The sequence below is a fragment of the Drosophila albomicans genome, chromosome X, assembly GCF_009650485.2.
Source record: "Drosophila albomicans strain 15112-1751.03 chromosome X, ASM965048v2, whole genome shotgun sequence".
NCBI classification, from domain to species: domain Eukaryota; kingdom Metazoa; phylum Arthropoda; class Insecta; order Diptera; family Drosophilidae; genus Drosophila; species Drosophila albomicans.
Genome location: NC_047627.2, coordinates 13,569,670 through 13,586,397, shown reverse-complemented (window position 1 = coordinate 13,586,397; position 16,728 = coordinate 13,569,670). Strand labels below are relative to the sequence as shown.

General features: G+C 40.2%; 4 protein-coding genes across 4 annotated transcripts; 1 reads left to right on the top strand and 3 right to left on the bottom strand.

Moving 5' to 3' along the window:
• Positions 1–54: 54 nt before the first annotated feature.
• LOC117577913 (uncharacterized) lies at positions 55–1,383 on the bottom strand. The gene is made up of 2 exons (XM_034262911.2): positions 622–1,383; positions 55–386 (listed from the first exon to the last, which is right to left on the bottom strand). Exons 1-2 carry the CDS (start codon positions 785–787, stop codon positions 106–108), a joined length of 447 nt encoding a protein of 148 aa, XP_034118802.1. The 5' UTR covers positions 788–1,383; the 3' UTR covers positions 55–105.
• A 454-nt stretch (positions 1,384–1,837) lies between these two features.
• Positions 1,838–6,307, bottom strand: LOC117577895 (ER degradation-enhancing alpha-mannosidase-like protein 2). The gene is made up of 3 exons (XM_034262878.2): positions 6,064–6,307; positions 4,869–5,994; positions 1,838–3,932 (listed from the first exon to the last, which is right to left on the bottom strand). Exons 1-3 carry the CDS (start codon positions 6,171–6,173, stop codon positions 2,331–2,333), a joined length of 2,838 nt encoding a protein of 945 aa, XP_034118769.1. The 5' UTR covers positions 6,174–6,307; the 3' UTR covers positions 1,838–2,330.
• A 497-nt stretch (positions 6,308–6,804) lies between these two features.
• LOC117577894 (WASH complex subunit 4) lies at positions 6,805–13,986 on the top strand. Its single transcript, XM_034262876.2, is given in 10 exon segments — positions 6,805–6,920; positions 6,982–7,403; positions 7,406–7,486; positions 7,543–7,752; positions 7,809–8,915; positions 9,131–9,401; positions 9,479–9,633; positions 11,977–12,403; positions 12,484–12,692; positions 12,754–13,986. Coding segments are annotated over 10 exon segments (3,360 nt in total). The 5' UTR covers positions 6,805–6,901; the 3' UTR covers positions 13,213–13,986.
• LOC117577910 (peptidyl-prolyl cis-trans isomerase) lies at positions 13,965–16,056 on the bottom strand. The gene is made up of 2 exons (XM_034262908.2): positions 15,799–16,056; positions 13,965–14,539 (listed from the first exon to the last, which is right to left on the bottom strand). Exons 1-2 carry the CDS (start codon positions 16,039–16,041, stop codon positions 14,114–14,116), a joined length of 669 nt encoding a protein of 222 aa, XP_034118799.1. The 5' UTR covers positions 16,042–16,056; the 3' UTR covers positions 13,965–14,113.
• Positions 16,057–16,728: the final 672 nt, after the last annotated feature.

Genomic DNA, 16,728 nt, shown 5'->3' with positions numbered 1-16,728 from the left:
ATGTAATTAGTTGGTACATTTTAGTATATTTTGCGAGACACAATTAACAGACACACTGGCTACATCGTTACTGCAAATATATTGGGTTTTTTCTTGTTGTTGTTGCTAATGAAGTATGAATTGTAGGCCGTTGAATGGCGGTCGCTCGGTAATTCGTCCGGCTATGATTTGTTCGCCGTGTATTGTCATGCGACAACGTCGCTTGGGTGCATGTATGCAATTTAAATAGTTGGCGGCGTCTCGACACTGCAGCGGCATCCAGCCATAAACCTGCGACTCCAACAACGGATATTCCGACGACAGTCTGGTGCTTTGCCTTTGGCGCTGCGGCAACTGATTGCCATGTGACTCGTATTTGGCGTAAAACTTGGAAGTGATAGGATAAACTGTAAAAAAACAGAAAAATAAATTAGACAGTTTCGCGTAAATGGATTAGAGTGAGATAGATGACCAGCAGCAGGGGAACTCCTCTGACAAGGAAAGGGATTTTTCAATAATGTCCCTAGGGAAATTTTTGAGCTGCTCTAAATACCAACATTTCGAATTTAAATTCCTATGAAAATATTGGTATTTTAAAATGAAAATACCGACGCTTTAAACTCCAACATGGAGTTAACATACCTTTGGACGAGGGCACGAAGACTTCACAGATGCGTATGTGCCTATTGGAGTTTTCGATTAATTCCTTTTGAAAGTCGTAGGGCAGTGGACGTGGATCACCTTCGAAATGATCGGGATTTTGTTCGTCGCCATCTTCGTCGTCGTCGTTGTCTGCATTTGGTTTCATGCCTCCGCCAACAGAGCACAAAGTGAACGTCTGTGGCGCGTAGCGTGCTGTTTACGTCTGAGATTGGGATTTTTGTGCTGCAAGGACACCTGTCTTTTCATTTATAAAACTTGAACTCATTAAACTTTTGCCATTGCTATTATTGTTGTTGTCGTTGTTCTTTTCTTGCTCTGTTGTTGTTTTTGTTGTACTTGCTTCTGTTGTTATTACTGCAGCCCATGACAGGCAATTTCGCCATTGTACACACGCATCCACAGGACACACATACAAACGAACGCACACAAATGGCAAACCGGCAACTTCAACGTGACCTACAAACACACACACACATAAGCACACACACAAATACAATAATAATGCCAACGTCACCACAGCGGCTTTGCCATTTATTATTTTGCAATGGGGCCACAGCTGATCATCATCATCATCATCATCATTATCGTTATCGTTATCCATGAACTGCAAAAAAGTTTTTCCTGTTTATTCTCGTCATTTGTTGTCGTTACGAACCGAACCCTTGAAGTATGCAGCAATTTCCGAAAATAAACACAAGTATTGAAATGAATGCCATTGCGTGCTGTCGCTTCAGCTCCATCCCCCCTCCCCCTCCCCATCCACATCCCCCACCAAGTCATAGTTCACCCCTCACATTCTGATTGGAGAGTTGTGCAATCCTTTTTACTGCCAATATTATCGAAACATTAACATACACCAACTTAATCAGCCAACAACAAACAACACAATACCAATTAATTACATTCCACACACGCACTTGAAGACGAAGAAGAAGAAGCTGAAGAGAAAACCAAGGTTGTCTTGAGTATACATTCAGTATATTAATATACTAAATTACGCAATAGCTTAAAAGAACAAACAAAAAAATGCAGTGACATTATTCGCACCCAAAATTTCAAGCAAACAGCAAAGCTAAAGCCGAGTCTGCTCGACTTTTATGCACCCGGTAACCGTTGTGTAAAGATTTAAAGCGAGTCTGATCTATTTTCAACTACTAAGACTATAACTTGATATTGAAATAAAAGAAATATTGAACTAATTATTAAATTACAATTTTTATTTTAAAATTTAGATTGACCTTTAAAAATAAAAAATCAAAATAAAAATACGTTTCCAATAGCAAATTGAATTCAATGTTGAAGCTAGATCATTGAATATTTCTCTATATGTTAAACACATTGTCTGATCGTAATAAAGTGTCAAGAAACCATTTAGAATGTGTCTCAAATTTTGGAAAAAGCCAAACCTTAACTGCTTAGGAACTCAAGAGTATTGTCACCAAATTTGCTGTCTCTAGCACTTGTAGTCACAGAGATCGAGCTGTTTATACAATATGCGGACCTCGGCTGTGCCTCCTGCCTGCTGCTTGACACCAAGTTGTCTAGTTATGGTGTGTATATACAAAAAACAATCCACTTAACCATATGTGTATATAATATATATAAATAGTATCTACAGATCAGTCATGTGGCCCATTAAGTTTATGGTCGAGGAGTGTTTGATTGTTGGTGTTGGTGATTTGCATTGATTACATTCCCTCCGGATAGTAATCGCGATAGGCGAATGCCTCAATGTAGGCGGGACGTCGGCAGCTGAAGAGCTCATAGGTCAGCTGCTTGTGGGCGTGCTTCTCGAGTGATTTGCGCGTCTTCTCCAGCAGCGCAGCCTCATCGAACTTCACCCGCTGCACTTGCGTCTTACGCAATATATTCTGCACAAACTGCGACCACACAGAGCCTGACTCCTCCGGTGGCTGTTGCTGTTGTTGTTGCTGCTGTTGATCCTGCAGCAACTGTTGCTCAACACTGGGCGTCGCTAGCTGGGGCACCGCAACCGAAGATGCCGTCGCATCCACCTTGGCCGTATTGAGATCCTGCATAATCGTCTGCAGGCGATCGACCGTCTCGGACATGCGTTTGCGAAAGTCGACAATGCGACGCGTGTACTTGAAGAGCTCGCGCTGCTCGAGTGGCTCCAACTCGACCACATCGAGAGCATTCAGTTCGGCTGCGGTGAGCAGCGGCTGCATGCGCAACTTTTGCGTCTCTGTGGTGCCCATGACATAGACACGATGCACAAACTCCTGCATCGCAGTCGTGTTCAGCATGGCAAACTCATACTCGAGCAGCGCCTCAAAGATCGCCTTCTGAATGTCACTTTCGCTCACACTCTGATTCTCATTCTCATTCGGATTCTGATTGTGATTGTGATGCGTTGTTGCATTATCACTGCCCAGCGGCTGATTGAGACTGTCCAGGGTAGCGAGCACGTCGGCCAAATGGCGACGCATTTGCTCGCTGTCGCTGGCAGCAAAGTTGTGCAAACCCAGCCGCTGGATGAGTCGCACATTGATGGCAAACTGTTGCTCCAGTGCATACAATTGCCACAGTGAACGCATGCGGGATTCGTACTCCTTCTGGGCGATGCTCCCCAGAATGCTGCTGATGTTCGTATCGTACAATTGAAGGCCGCGTATGAAGTTCACATCCATCGTATAGTTGACCATAAAGTTGAGCACATAGCCGAGTGCATCTTCGGCGCTGGCGAAGCGTTCGCGTCGCTGCTGATAGAACTCATCCAGATCGCTGACAGTCAATTGATTGCGTGCCACGCTGCTGTCATGGAGCGTTCGATTCACTTCACGCTCCTCGCGTATCCGCTCAAAGTTCCCCACCAGCTGCTCGGCGGCCGGCTGCTGGAATTCATCGAACACCTCAATGTCCACCGCCATGCTGGTGCTGGGCGGTTGCTGAGCTGCTGTCTGCTTCTCCACGACGCATTGTGGCTGCCACTTTTGTTGTGCCTCCTGGCGTTCTCGGCTGCTGCGCTCGAATATCGCCGACGCACTGAAGGCGGGCAAATCGAGCATATTGTAGATGTCCTCCTTGAGGTTGTGGCAACAATGCAGCGCCGACATGTCCATGGGATGTGCCTCCGTGTTGAAGATGTACGCACCGGCCTGCACAATACACACGTTCTCCTCGTTGTCGAGCAACTCGCCGTGCCGATCCTCGCCGGCGTGATGCAGAAAATTGTCCTCGTCGAAGAGCAAATACAAATACTTGGTGGTCTCGGCCAGAAAGAACGATTCCATCCGATTCTCCTTCTCATGCGTGACCACATTGCGTATCTGCAAGAGTGTCAAGAGTGTCAAAGTCATGTAAGTAAAGCTACAATCGAGTGTGCTCGACTGTGAGATACCCGATACCTATTTTCAATGAAATCATAGCCTACAAATATACCGAATAAAACAAGTAAAAAAGCTACAGCAGAGTGTGCTCGCCTTGAAGATGAAGATGAATGAATAAGAGCAAAACAGAGGGGGGATCAATTTAAAAAAAAATATACCAAATTAATATACCACCAAAAATACTGCAAAGTATACCAAAGGCTACATTTGATATTGATTTGGTAAATTGATATAGTACTATATTAAAAATATACCAAAAGATATACTTGGTATATTGATATTATGACTTTGTGCCTGCATAATCTGGTATATTTGTTCACTATATAGTATATTTAAAATCAAGTACAGTCTTAAATATACCATAGTCAAAAATATACTATAATATATATCAGTCACATTTCCTACAGACACAAAGTTATAATAGCCATATACTCTATAGATAGCGATTATGAAAATATACCGAATTACAATACCGAAAAATACTAAAATATACCTCAGGCAGTATTTGGTATATCGATGTATTGCAAGATATACTAGATTGTCAGACAAAGCAACTTAGACGTCCTTTGTCACATAAAATTATTTCTTAATTAACTTCTACAATTCTAATCTGTTCACAACCAAATTTGGAGGATAACGCAGATATTATTTTATGAAGTATCAAAATTTGTAACTCTTGCTTTAAAATTAGGGGGCGGAAATGAGCGTGGCAAAAAATCTAAGTGTGTTGAAAAATAATTAAATCTCTATCTATCTTACAGTCCCTGAAATCTAGATGTTCATAGCAACGGACGGACAGACAGACGGACGGACATGGCTATATCCTCATATGCTATCGGGTATAAAAATAATGTTTAATTGCCCCCCGTCACTTACAGTTGCATAGCCGCATTTGGTCTTCGCACTGAACTCAATCGTCTCCAGCATATGCTCGCCCAGCTCCAGCAGATATTCATTCTTCGTGGCACGATACAGATACATGGCCGACTCGATGAGTTCGGGTCGCAGCGGATAGACCTCACGATTGGGCGCCGCTTCGCCGGCGGGAATGTTAAAGAATTCGGGTAGGAATCCGTACTTCTTCCACACGCTAATGTAGCGTGTCATGGTGCGCATGGCGGGCGCCGTGTCGCCCACAATGCTCAGTATGCCGGGCCAAAAGGATTCGAGGGACTGAAAGACGGGCAACGTCACATGTCCCTTGTTCATCCCCACCCACACATACCAGTCGTCCTTCCTCATGTATTTGTCAATTGGCGCCCTCGCCTCGGCGAACAGTTCGAGGAGCTCGGGACGATTGAGCAGCACGGCTCCCTTGACCAGGTACTCGAACAGTGAATCGACGCCAGCGCCAATGCCCGAATCGAGTGCTGTCCAACGACCGCTCTGCACATCGATGTGATTGCCAAACAGTCCAATCGACGAGCGGCGCTCCCACAGAGCATAGATCGCCTGGAGGGCCACCTCCTCGTAGATGCTGTTGCCCGTCAAGCGGCTGAGCGTGCCAAACTCGACCAGGAATGTGCCCACGCCTGCTGTGCATGTGATGGAGGTCTCGCCATTGGGCACGCCATAGCGTAGATTCACTGTGCCATACGGCATCCCGGTGTTGGTGTCGAACGCCGGCAGCAGACGCGCCACATCCTCGGCCATGCGCAGCAGCGGACCAGCGCAGGGCCAACCTGCTTCCACTTGGATGCCGGCACGTCGTGACAACAGATGGGCGGATAGAAGGCCGCCCACAATGCGTATATTCGTTTCGAAGACGGACACATTGATGTCCCTGTTGAAGTTCATCTTGTCGATGAGCAGCGCGTGCACACGGCGAAATTCCGTGTAGTTACCCATGGTGGCCAAGGTGTCCAGGGCGTCGATCAGCGTCAGCGAATAGCTGCCCCAGGTGTCGTGACCATCGCAGGTGAGCGGACGCAGTTCATCGTAGTTGCCGGCGTGCTGCAGATAGCCATCGTAGGCATGCTGAAACATGCGCCGCACATCCTCACTAAATATCCAATATAGTAGTAACACGTCTATCACACATGAACTCGAACTAGATTTTTATTGGACTTACCGGAGTTCCAATTTGCGGGTACGGGAGTAATGTTTTTGTGAGATTCCCTGTGTGGCCAGGCTTAGTATGATGCCCAACAGAATGTACAAGTTTTTACACACTTTTTGCATATTTGCATACTTTTATTTCCACATCCATATGCTCCTCTAATTAGATTATCTGGACTCCCTCCATGTAGAGAGAGACAGCGTGTAAGAAGGGGCATCAGTTGATTGCAAATTGCGGTTCTGGCTACGTAGACGTAAAAACAAAAATCAGCTGATTTCGCGCCGTTTCGATAGACATCTTGCATCGCGCATATCACAGTTGCATTGCTCAACTAATCGATAGTTTGCGGTGGTATATTTTTTAAATAATGTCGAGATTGCACAACCTGGCTATGCAGTTTTTTTTTTTTTTTTGTATAAATTTTATTGATTTGATATTTAAAATATGTGGCGATTGTGCATTGTGAAATTAGTTACAGACATACACATTTCGGTTACGTTGAAAATTAGGCTTTATTATGACTAACTTCGGATATGTGTGCAAGTGCTATATTACACTATATACATTAATAACATTAAGTCGCAATATTTACCTTAAACGTACTTAAATTTTGTATTTATAGCTGCTTGCTAGATTGAAAATAAATTTTTTATTTTGGCAAGTGCTCTTTATTTTCACATAAGCTTATGAACCGTTTTACGTTTTTTCTGCTGCACATACGTTACGTTAGCATCGCCCGGTATCGATATGGGTATCGATAACAGTGCAGAACTCGCCCATTTCAAAAGTTCCATCCACACGATAAATAACAAAGGAAAATCAAAACACTGCAATTTGGATAATTGGCAAAATGAAGCAAAGCTCGCTTTGTACGTATAAATTTAGTAAAATAAGCAAACTACTTTTACTATACATTTTAATATCTCCCAGCTATGTTCGCCGAAGACATCCTTAAGGATTACGGCTCGTTCATGGAGGAACATGACAGCAAATTGCAAACTTTACGACAACAAATGCCTGATAATGCCGGCGGAAGTCAATTGCTAACATCATTAACGCCGGCTATAGAGATTAACTACCTGGATGACACGCACAACGACTTTCTCAACTGGCACAATACACGTCTAACGGAATCAGAGCTGCTGGCCAATAAACCCCTCACAACATTGGCAAATTTGTGCAATCAATGCAACGATTTGACACAAACAGCGCAACAATTGCAGCTACAATTTGTCACCACAAGCACACGACTTGAGACGAGAGCTGGGAATGGGGGGCGGGAGCAAACCTTGTACCAAATGAGTGCAGCCATCGATTTCTTTTGCCAAATCTACTTCCTCTTGAAACGCATTAGATTGTTGTGCTGCAAAACATTTGGATGCAGCTAACAGCATATGTCTCGAATACTGTCAACATCCATGAAGCACATCTCTTTGTAAATATGCTACAAGCCGGACTGAATTATATACTAATGTTGCTCTTTGATTGCAGCATGTTTTCGATGCCATGGCCGAGCTGTTGGAGCAACTGGTCGTATTCAATGAACTGACCGAACAATCAAGTCTCTCGGCCAAGTGGCCGCTGTACAAAAAGTGGCTGCAAACGTTGCTGGGGAAGAGCAGCTCGAGCACATTCGAAGTGCAAGGCGTGCAGAGTTCACTCGATGACATCGACTCTGTAATCTCTGGGAATATCTTTCAGGTGCACTATTTGCAGCATTTGCCAAATGAATCGATATTAGAACTAAACTTTTTCAGATGCTGCTGGTCAGCTTGCTGGATACGAAGAAACAAATGAATCTAAAGGACGCCAGCGTCAACTATATAACACAACATTCCAATGCGTATGTACGTCAACTATTGACAACCGCAATTGAAGCGACCCAAGCGAACGAGTGGCGAAACTATGAAGAGCCCAAGCAACTGCTGCGGCTAACATCATTCATTTGTGTGCTGCACAAGTTGGGCATCCTCCTGGATGGCAAACTGATCAAGAGTGTCTTGGAGACATTGTCCAGATACCAGCGTGTGCCATTGCAACGGAATGTCTTCTGGTCGCCACACACATTCATTGGCAGGCACGCCAAGACGCTGCTAAAGACGCAGGACAAAGCCGTCGATTGCCTGAAGCAATATAACGCATCCGCCGAGAAGTTGACATCGAATGATTTGAAGACTTGTCGCCAGCTGGGCACACAGATTGCACTTTGGTCCATCAACATGCAGCGCTGCTTTGCCGCCGGTCCCATCAATCAGTTGAAAACGTTTGCCAAGCTCATTTTATTGGGTCAGAGTTATGGCGAGCAGGTGAACAGTCTTATTGATGGCCTAATCCGACGCCATTTAACTCTTGCGCTGCCCATAACGAAGAGTGCCTTATTTACAATTTACAAGTTGCTGCAGTATTTGCAAATGCTGCAAAAGATATTTGCCAGCAATCAAATTGTTTGCATGCGCTATGTGAGCTCAGTGTTGCAATGGCAAACGCAAAAGATTCAACATCTCTTGCTGCTAACGAAACGCAACATTCTCGACCTGAAGCTGATGCAGCGCAAGATGAGCATATTGACTACGCTCAAGCTATCCGAACGTTCCCTCAAGGGTTATCCGCCCACACGACGTCGTCTGACCATCGTGAATCTGGCGCTGAGCGAATTCCTTGGCAAGGAGCGTCTGTTGCCCACGGATAAACAGAAGCTATTCAAGTCCATCTCGATGCGTGCCAATAATCTCAGTCGGTATCAACAGAACATTCTTGGCCAGTTTGATTCGACGCAACTGATCAACAACTACGATTCGCTGTCGATTTCGGATACGGCGCTCAAGGAGTACGTCCAACAACAGCAGAATCCCTTCTTATTGCAGGTATGCTTTGCTTCTCTATCTTCAACTCAAGTCTCTTATTGACTAGATAAACAGATACTAAGTTTGATTGTGTTCTTTTCATCTCTAAAACAAAGAGTTTTTCTTTCTTACTGATGATGATGATGTAGCTTTTAGTCATCATGTTTTGTCCACTTTTATTATAAGATTACAATCAATAATATTACTATATTATTACCATTTTGTTTTTTTTTTAGAATATCTTCGCTGCTAGCAACAAGCTGGACAAGAACTTGGCGCTGTTTAAAGTCGATCGCGAGGCACAGGACGAGTCAGTGAGAAGTCAACGCATCTTTGACTGGGAACGTGAATTCTTGAGCAACCATTTGGAGTTTCTACTGAGAGTGGAAGCGTTGTCGCATCTCCTGCTTAGCCAAGATCAACCATTCACGCAACAAACCATCGACTATAGATTGTGCATCAATGTGGCTGCCATAGAGAATGATGGCGTCTACAATATACTTCGAGGTATGTCATACGTGATATTGTATATACTTATTCAGTTGATATATTTATTTTGTTGCATACCTTTTATCGAATTGCAGATAACCTTGAAAACTATTTTACGGCCACGTTCTACAATTTAACGACAATTGCGCCACACGACTGGAAGTCATATGAGAAGATGCGTCACTTGGCTAACAAACTGCTGCAATTGCGACCTGTTGACGATTATTTGCCCAATCAAATTATAGATCAAGTAAGTGTTTGTGTTTATATATTATACGCCACCCGCCATTCGATGGCGTCATAACTAAGCGGTGATCACACTCGGTTGATTCAACTGCAGCAGCTTATTTATGTACTTCCATCTCATGACTCTTAGCCTGTATAAACATCATGCATGATCTCAGCCACAAATTTGTCATTGCACTCTTATTAACTTGGCTTTTTCAAAATTGTTAGAAGACCCCAATTTTCACATTGTTTTTTCTATATTTTTTTTAGTCAACAGCAATTTCACAGTCGAAGTCACTTGATTGTAGCTTTATTCGTATTATATTTATTTTATATATTGCCATTATCAATGTGAAACTCTTAAGTCTTGTGAATGATTTATTTCGAATGTGAGAATACATATGGGAAATTCTCTGTTTACAGTGAAAAAAATGATAACCTGAAGCAATTTTAAAAATAACTAAAGGGTTTTATAGCGCTGGATTATCACTATATATTTAGAGCTAAGATTGATTTTAGAAACTTTTTCTGGTTCACAATAAAATATCTAAATTCGTGCGAATTCATTTGTTTATGCCAGAAAAATAATTCCGAAATCATTCTAAGCTTTAATGAGAGTGCTAATCAACAGTTATAAGATTCATGTTTACTCAAAATACAAATAATATTTCGCTATTCGTTTTTTTTTAATTCAGATTTAGATATTCTCCAGAGAATTACCCATTTATAGTTTGTACGTTGTTTTCTTCGTTATCAATTTCTATATGACACTTCACAGACATCATTTAAGTTATAATCCCATTACAAAATGAAAGACGTGGCATTTTTACTCCCTTCCACAGTGATTCTCAAATTGTTGACTTCGTAATGAAACACGAAATTTTGTAATTCATCAATTTATCAACCTTCTCTTAAGTGATTCTAAATTTGTGAACATAAACTTGGGATGTTGTTAATTACATAAAGCTGGATAGTATTTATTTATTTATATTCTGTGACCAACTGACTTATTCACCCACTCAGAGTAAGAGCTCGGAGGCTGAAATTTGATCGTGCAGAATGAGTGTTCATAAAAATCCCAGCTCTAATTATCTTAATTCAAATTTGTAAACATCAGCTTTATTATACATGTAAACAAAGAATTGTGGATTGAGTTTATAAACAAAAAACAAAGCAAAGTATAAAACCAACACACGAATGCATAAATAAAGTCTTAACCTACGTCAATGCATCGAATGTTAGGCTTCGATTTTTGTGGTCAATTTTGTCAGACAATGGATAATTTATTTCATACCCATTCAAACATTTTAAGTTCCATTAACCAGGGAGTTCTATTAACCGAGATTATAAATATATAAGAAATGGGAGGCTGCACTTTTTGCTCTAGAATTAAAGTAAAACCTTATCTTTCTGGTTGTTATAAATTTTCATATTTTGGTTCATTTTATGAAATGTAAGAAGTTAACGATGGGATCACAAATTAGTGTCGATCTCCGCTAAATACTTTTCATAAGTATACATAGTAGTATTAATAAAATACTAAGATCATGCATATATATAGTATAAATAAAATACTAAGCTGTAGTATAATATTTTACTTATTTATTCTGCTTTTATGCTTCATATATATACCAAATATAGCCTTAGGTGTATTTTAGTATTTTTACTGTATATTGGTATATTTGTAGCATATGGTTTTATTGAAAAATGGTTTGGTTTGGTTTGGTTTATCTTAGTAGTTGTGTGATTAAAGAAAAAATGTCGATCTCCGCCAAATACTTTTCATAAGTATACATAGTAGTATCAATAAAATACTAAGCCGATAAATACATACATAGTATAAATAAAATACTAACTTGTAGTATAATTTTTCACTCATCTATTTTGCTTTCATGTAAACAGGGATTCGATGTGCTGCAGATAATGCGTAAAATATATACCAAAGATAGACTTCGGTATATTTTAATAATTTCATGGTATAATTTCGGTATATTTGTGGATCTCATCTAAATACTTTTCATAAGTATACATAGTAGTACAAATTAAATACTAAGATCATACATATATAGTATATATAAAAAACTAACTTGTAGTATAATTTTGCACTTAATTTTGCTTTCATGTAAACAGGGCATCGATGTGGTGCAGATAATGCGTAAAATATATACCAAAGATAGACTTCGGTATATTTTAATAATTTCATGGTATAATTTTGGTATAGTTGTGGATCTCATCTAAATACTTTTCATAAATATTCACAGTAGTATCAATAAAATACTAAGCCCATAATTACATACATAGTATAAATAAAATACTAAGTTGTAGTATAATTTTTCACTTATCTATTTTGCTTTCATGTAAACAGGGCATCGATGTGCTGCAGATAATGCGTAATATCCACACATTCGCATCGAGCTACGCCTACAATATGAACTTGCAGTTGTTTGTGGAGATGCAGAGTCGGAACAAGCATCTGGATATCATTGGCACACGTCACGTGGCGAATTCCGTGCAGACTCACGGCACTGGGATCATCAACACGACCGTCAACTTCATCTATCAATTCTTGCGGCAAAAGTTCTACACATTCTCGACGTTTTTGCACGATGAGCACATCAAGTCGCGTCTGCTCAAGGAATTTCGCTATCATGCCGATCACAAGCATGTGAAACCCTATCAATCGTATCCCTATGAGAGAGCCGAGAGCTTCATCAAGAAGATACGGAAACTGGGCGTCTCGCAGAATGGCGAAACCTACATGGATCTATTTCGTAAAGTCATCACACAAGTTGGTGGGTTTTGAGTTTATAATTGAAAAAATATATATACATATATACTACAACATACTAAATATACTATATTTATGATTCAGGTAACGCTGTGGGTTATGTGCGGTTGCTGCAATCGGGCAGCAAGAATGCCAACTATCGAAGTCGTTCCTTTATGTCTCGTTTCAATAGTAATTTCTCAAGATGCGACGAGAAGAATCTGGAGGAGACAACACAAAGTTCCATTCGAGAGTACGAGAAAAGCGTTGAGCATCTGAAGGAATGCTACTCGGACAACACAAACTACTTCAAGGTAATGCACAAGTTCGATAGTTTCAATAGCTATTTGAATAACTTTTGCTCTGATCTTTCAGTTGTTGATGCAAGGCTTCCAGCCATTCCTTTGCAATCCGCATAATCATCATCTGAAGACATTCTTTCTGATCACGCCCGCGCTTATGATGAACTACATCGACTATCGCGTCAAGGAGAAGCTGAAAATGTATAAAAAAGATCAGATGCGATGTTCGCTGTTCGAAGATGGCTTTGCCATTGGTCTCATCTATATACTGAATATGTTGAATCAACTGAGCGAATTCCATGAGCTTGGCTGGAGTCAAACAACCGCTCAGCAGCTGCAGGCCGAGCGTCTCAAGCTCAAGGATATTATGGCTACCTCGGAGTCGACACAAAAAGGATCGCCACACAAAGCCAATGTGGATGAGAAGCTGCTCCAGACGGTGGCCATAACCGAGAGGCATGTGAATGCCTATGAGCAGGAGTATAATTTATTGTATGCCACATTGAGCAGCGCTGAAATATTCTTTCAATAATAATAATAATAATGATGATGTTTTAGTTTTAGTATCAGTTTCAGTTTATTAAGACGAAACTATAAATCTGATTGTTAAGTTTAAAAAGACTTTTGTTTTGTTTGTTGTTATTACTCTCGGTTTCATTTTGTAATTCCATTTAGTAAACTCTGTTAATACAATTTTTGTTATTGGTTAGACAAACTACTCAAAAATTCATAAACGGGAACGACGAATGCAAAAGTTATTCACGTATACCATATAAATATACATATACTATATATAGTACTATATAAGGGAACCTCAAGACAGTCGATTTCTTTAAATAAATGATCGCTTTTGGAATATTTATGTATGTATGTATGTGTGTGTATTATAAATGCAGGCAAAATACAACAAATTGTCGGGTAGTTAATTGGTTAGATCGCTACTCTTTTGTTTTTTCATTTTCATTTTTTTTTTGCTTTTCTATTAGCCAAGTCACATATTAATTTGCAGCTTAGTATTAGTCACAAATTAGTCATTTCATATAAGACATCAGTGTGTATCTATGTAAGTGTGTGTGTGTGTGACAGGTAATACAAACATACTCGATAAGGTACTATTCAATATACATTTTATATAGACAATACAGCTCTAGACGAGGCGGCTGTGTTGTTGTTGTTGTTGCATTGTTGAAAAGTAGCAAGTAGTTTAACCCAAGGTTAACCCAATTGTGTGGAGAAATAGCGAGATAAGAGAAGAGAATATTGATAACATAATCCATAATAATGTCTATTGAAAATATGTATTGTATTTCATATCATTACAGTTATTGGTAAAAAAAAAATGTGGTTTTCTTTTCATTTTTGTTTTTTTGGAGAAAATGCGAACGGGTTTCGTCTTAACAGAAATACGCCAGGATGACACAGGCCAGATCAGCTTAAAGTGAGCCACAATCGGCAACCACAATCTTCTTTGTGGTCTTGCCCGACTGCGAGCCGTATGACTCGATCTTCTTGACAACATCCAGACCCTCGACGACCTCGCCGAATACGACGTGCTTGTTGTCCAGCCAAGCGGTCTTCACGGTGCAGATGAAGAACTGCGAGCCGTTGGTGTTGGCGCCAGCGTTGGCCATCGACAGGATGCCGGAGCCGGTGTGCTTCAGACGGAAGTTCTCATCGGGGAACTTGTTGCCGTAGATGGACTTGCCTCCAGTGCCGTTGTGGTTGGTGAAATCGCCGCCCTGGCACATGAAGTTTGGAATGACGCGATGGAAACTGGAGCCCTTGTAGCCGAAACCCTTCTCGCCGGTGCACAGAGCACGGAAATTCTCGGCGGTCTTGGGCACGACATCGGAGCGCAGCTAAAAACAACAAATGGAACAAGTACAAAAGAAAAAAAAAAAACAGAAAGATAATGATTAATTCAAAATCCAAATATGCATGGTATATATGTATGTATGTGTATATAGAGGGAACTAATCAACAAAAAATTTAAATATGCACAATGACCGGAAAATTACCAAAGGCTTGTGTAAATAAATATAGTATAGCCAGATGTGTACACACTGGCACACGAAATGCCCATGCACACATTAAATTAATTGCAACTCGAGGAATGAGAGAGGTGAGGTGACAACGAGCGGGTTGGGTTGGGTTTTTGCTTTCCAACTGACTAAATTATTGCTTTCAAAATTAATTCTTAATTAATTGACGTAAGCGCCCATTACATCATCGAATATATTCATTCTTTCTTTTTTTCATTTTTTTTTTTTAAATTTTATTCTTTTTTAGTTCATTCGTCAAAGTCAAACGGGTTTACTGAAATTCTTAGCGCACACCTATGCACGCTGCTTCACATGTATGCACGGCATATGCATGTGTGTGTGTGTATCACACAGGCAAGCCTCCACTACGTGTTGAAATTGAGGTTATGTTTGTGTGTATTGATTTGTGTATGCGCACACATACACAACAACAACACATGTACACACATAGAGAAAGATGCCGGCATTTTTTCGGCATTTTCCTCGTTGTTTTATATGTTAAATTGAAAATTTCACAGCCGATATGAGCATGGGAGTTGGCATATATTTAACACAGCTACTAAAAATATAGTCGCTGAACTTTAATTGTGCTATCTTAACACGCATACACACACATGAATAAGATATACATACACATACACATATGTGTATGCAGTTTTTTTTCTTTACATTCATATGTATGTACATACACATGCATACATCTATGTACATACATACATACTTGAGAGGTGTCGAAATGGTAATTGCCACTTAAGGCGAGTGCACAAACTAATGTACATTAACTGATAGCCATCTATGGACATATACATATATATACATGAATATATACATCTGTTACAATTGGCTTTAGTATGTACATAATTAATACAATATGCCGGAAAATAAAGAGTATAAATGCTAATCACGTGTTAAATCTAACAGCCGTACTATGAACTTTTCCATTAAGACACACACACACACACGTGCATAGTATATGTGCATGTACTGTACATATGTGCATACCGTAAAAATTCGAAAAAAAAAATTAATGCAAGCAAAAAAAAAAGAACCGGGTAAAAAAAAAATAGTTAACTTACCTCCATAATTATTCTGCCGACGGGCTCGCCATCGGCGGTCATATCGAAGAATACTCTTGGCAAAGTACTCATTTTCGATCCGTTAGAATATTCGCGAACAAACTGAATTCCAAATTGCAACTGACCTCCGCTACTACTTCCACTTCGAGCTGGGGTTATAGATTTTTTAGGTAAAATGGCGGACAACCGAAGTGCCGACGATTTGTGAATGTTGCGAATCAGAGTTGCACCTAAAAGCGCCATCGTGTAAGTGTGCGTGCACGCGTGCAGCGAAACGCTGGAACCGATTCCGAAGCATTCGATTATATTCGATTCCTTTTCATCACGTAATTCAGTCGATTTTTTAATTTCGAATCGATCTTTTGCTTTTCAAAAAACTATTACATCCGTTAAAATAAACCATTTTAATTCCATTCCGACATTGTTAGTTAATGAAATAGCCTCTTTTATGTAATAATAACGAAATCAAACAGATTTTCGATAACCCAACTGGTTACTCTGAATATAATGTATTGGCATCTTTCCAAAACGCGCGTTGAAAGGCGCGCATTTTAAACATCTTTTAATTACCTTGGCTGGTGAAAATATAAGCTCTTAAACTTGTTTCCATCATGCAAGCTTGCTCTTCTGAGTCTAATCAGACATACGTGTAAAATAATTATCGACAATATGTATTATACCCCATGAACCAAACTAGTTCCAAGGACGATCGATAATTAAACAAAGTCTTGGGTTATTTATCTGAAATTGCTCTTAATTTCTGAATTAAAGTAATTGTGCGATGTCGCAAAAAATATTTAATTTACAAGATTATTATTATTATATTAATGACTATTTGAATTTATTAATAACTGAACGGTATGGAATTTATCCAAATGAAGTTAATCTTACTATATCGAATTATCCATTTTTTAAAGTGGATTTTTGAAA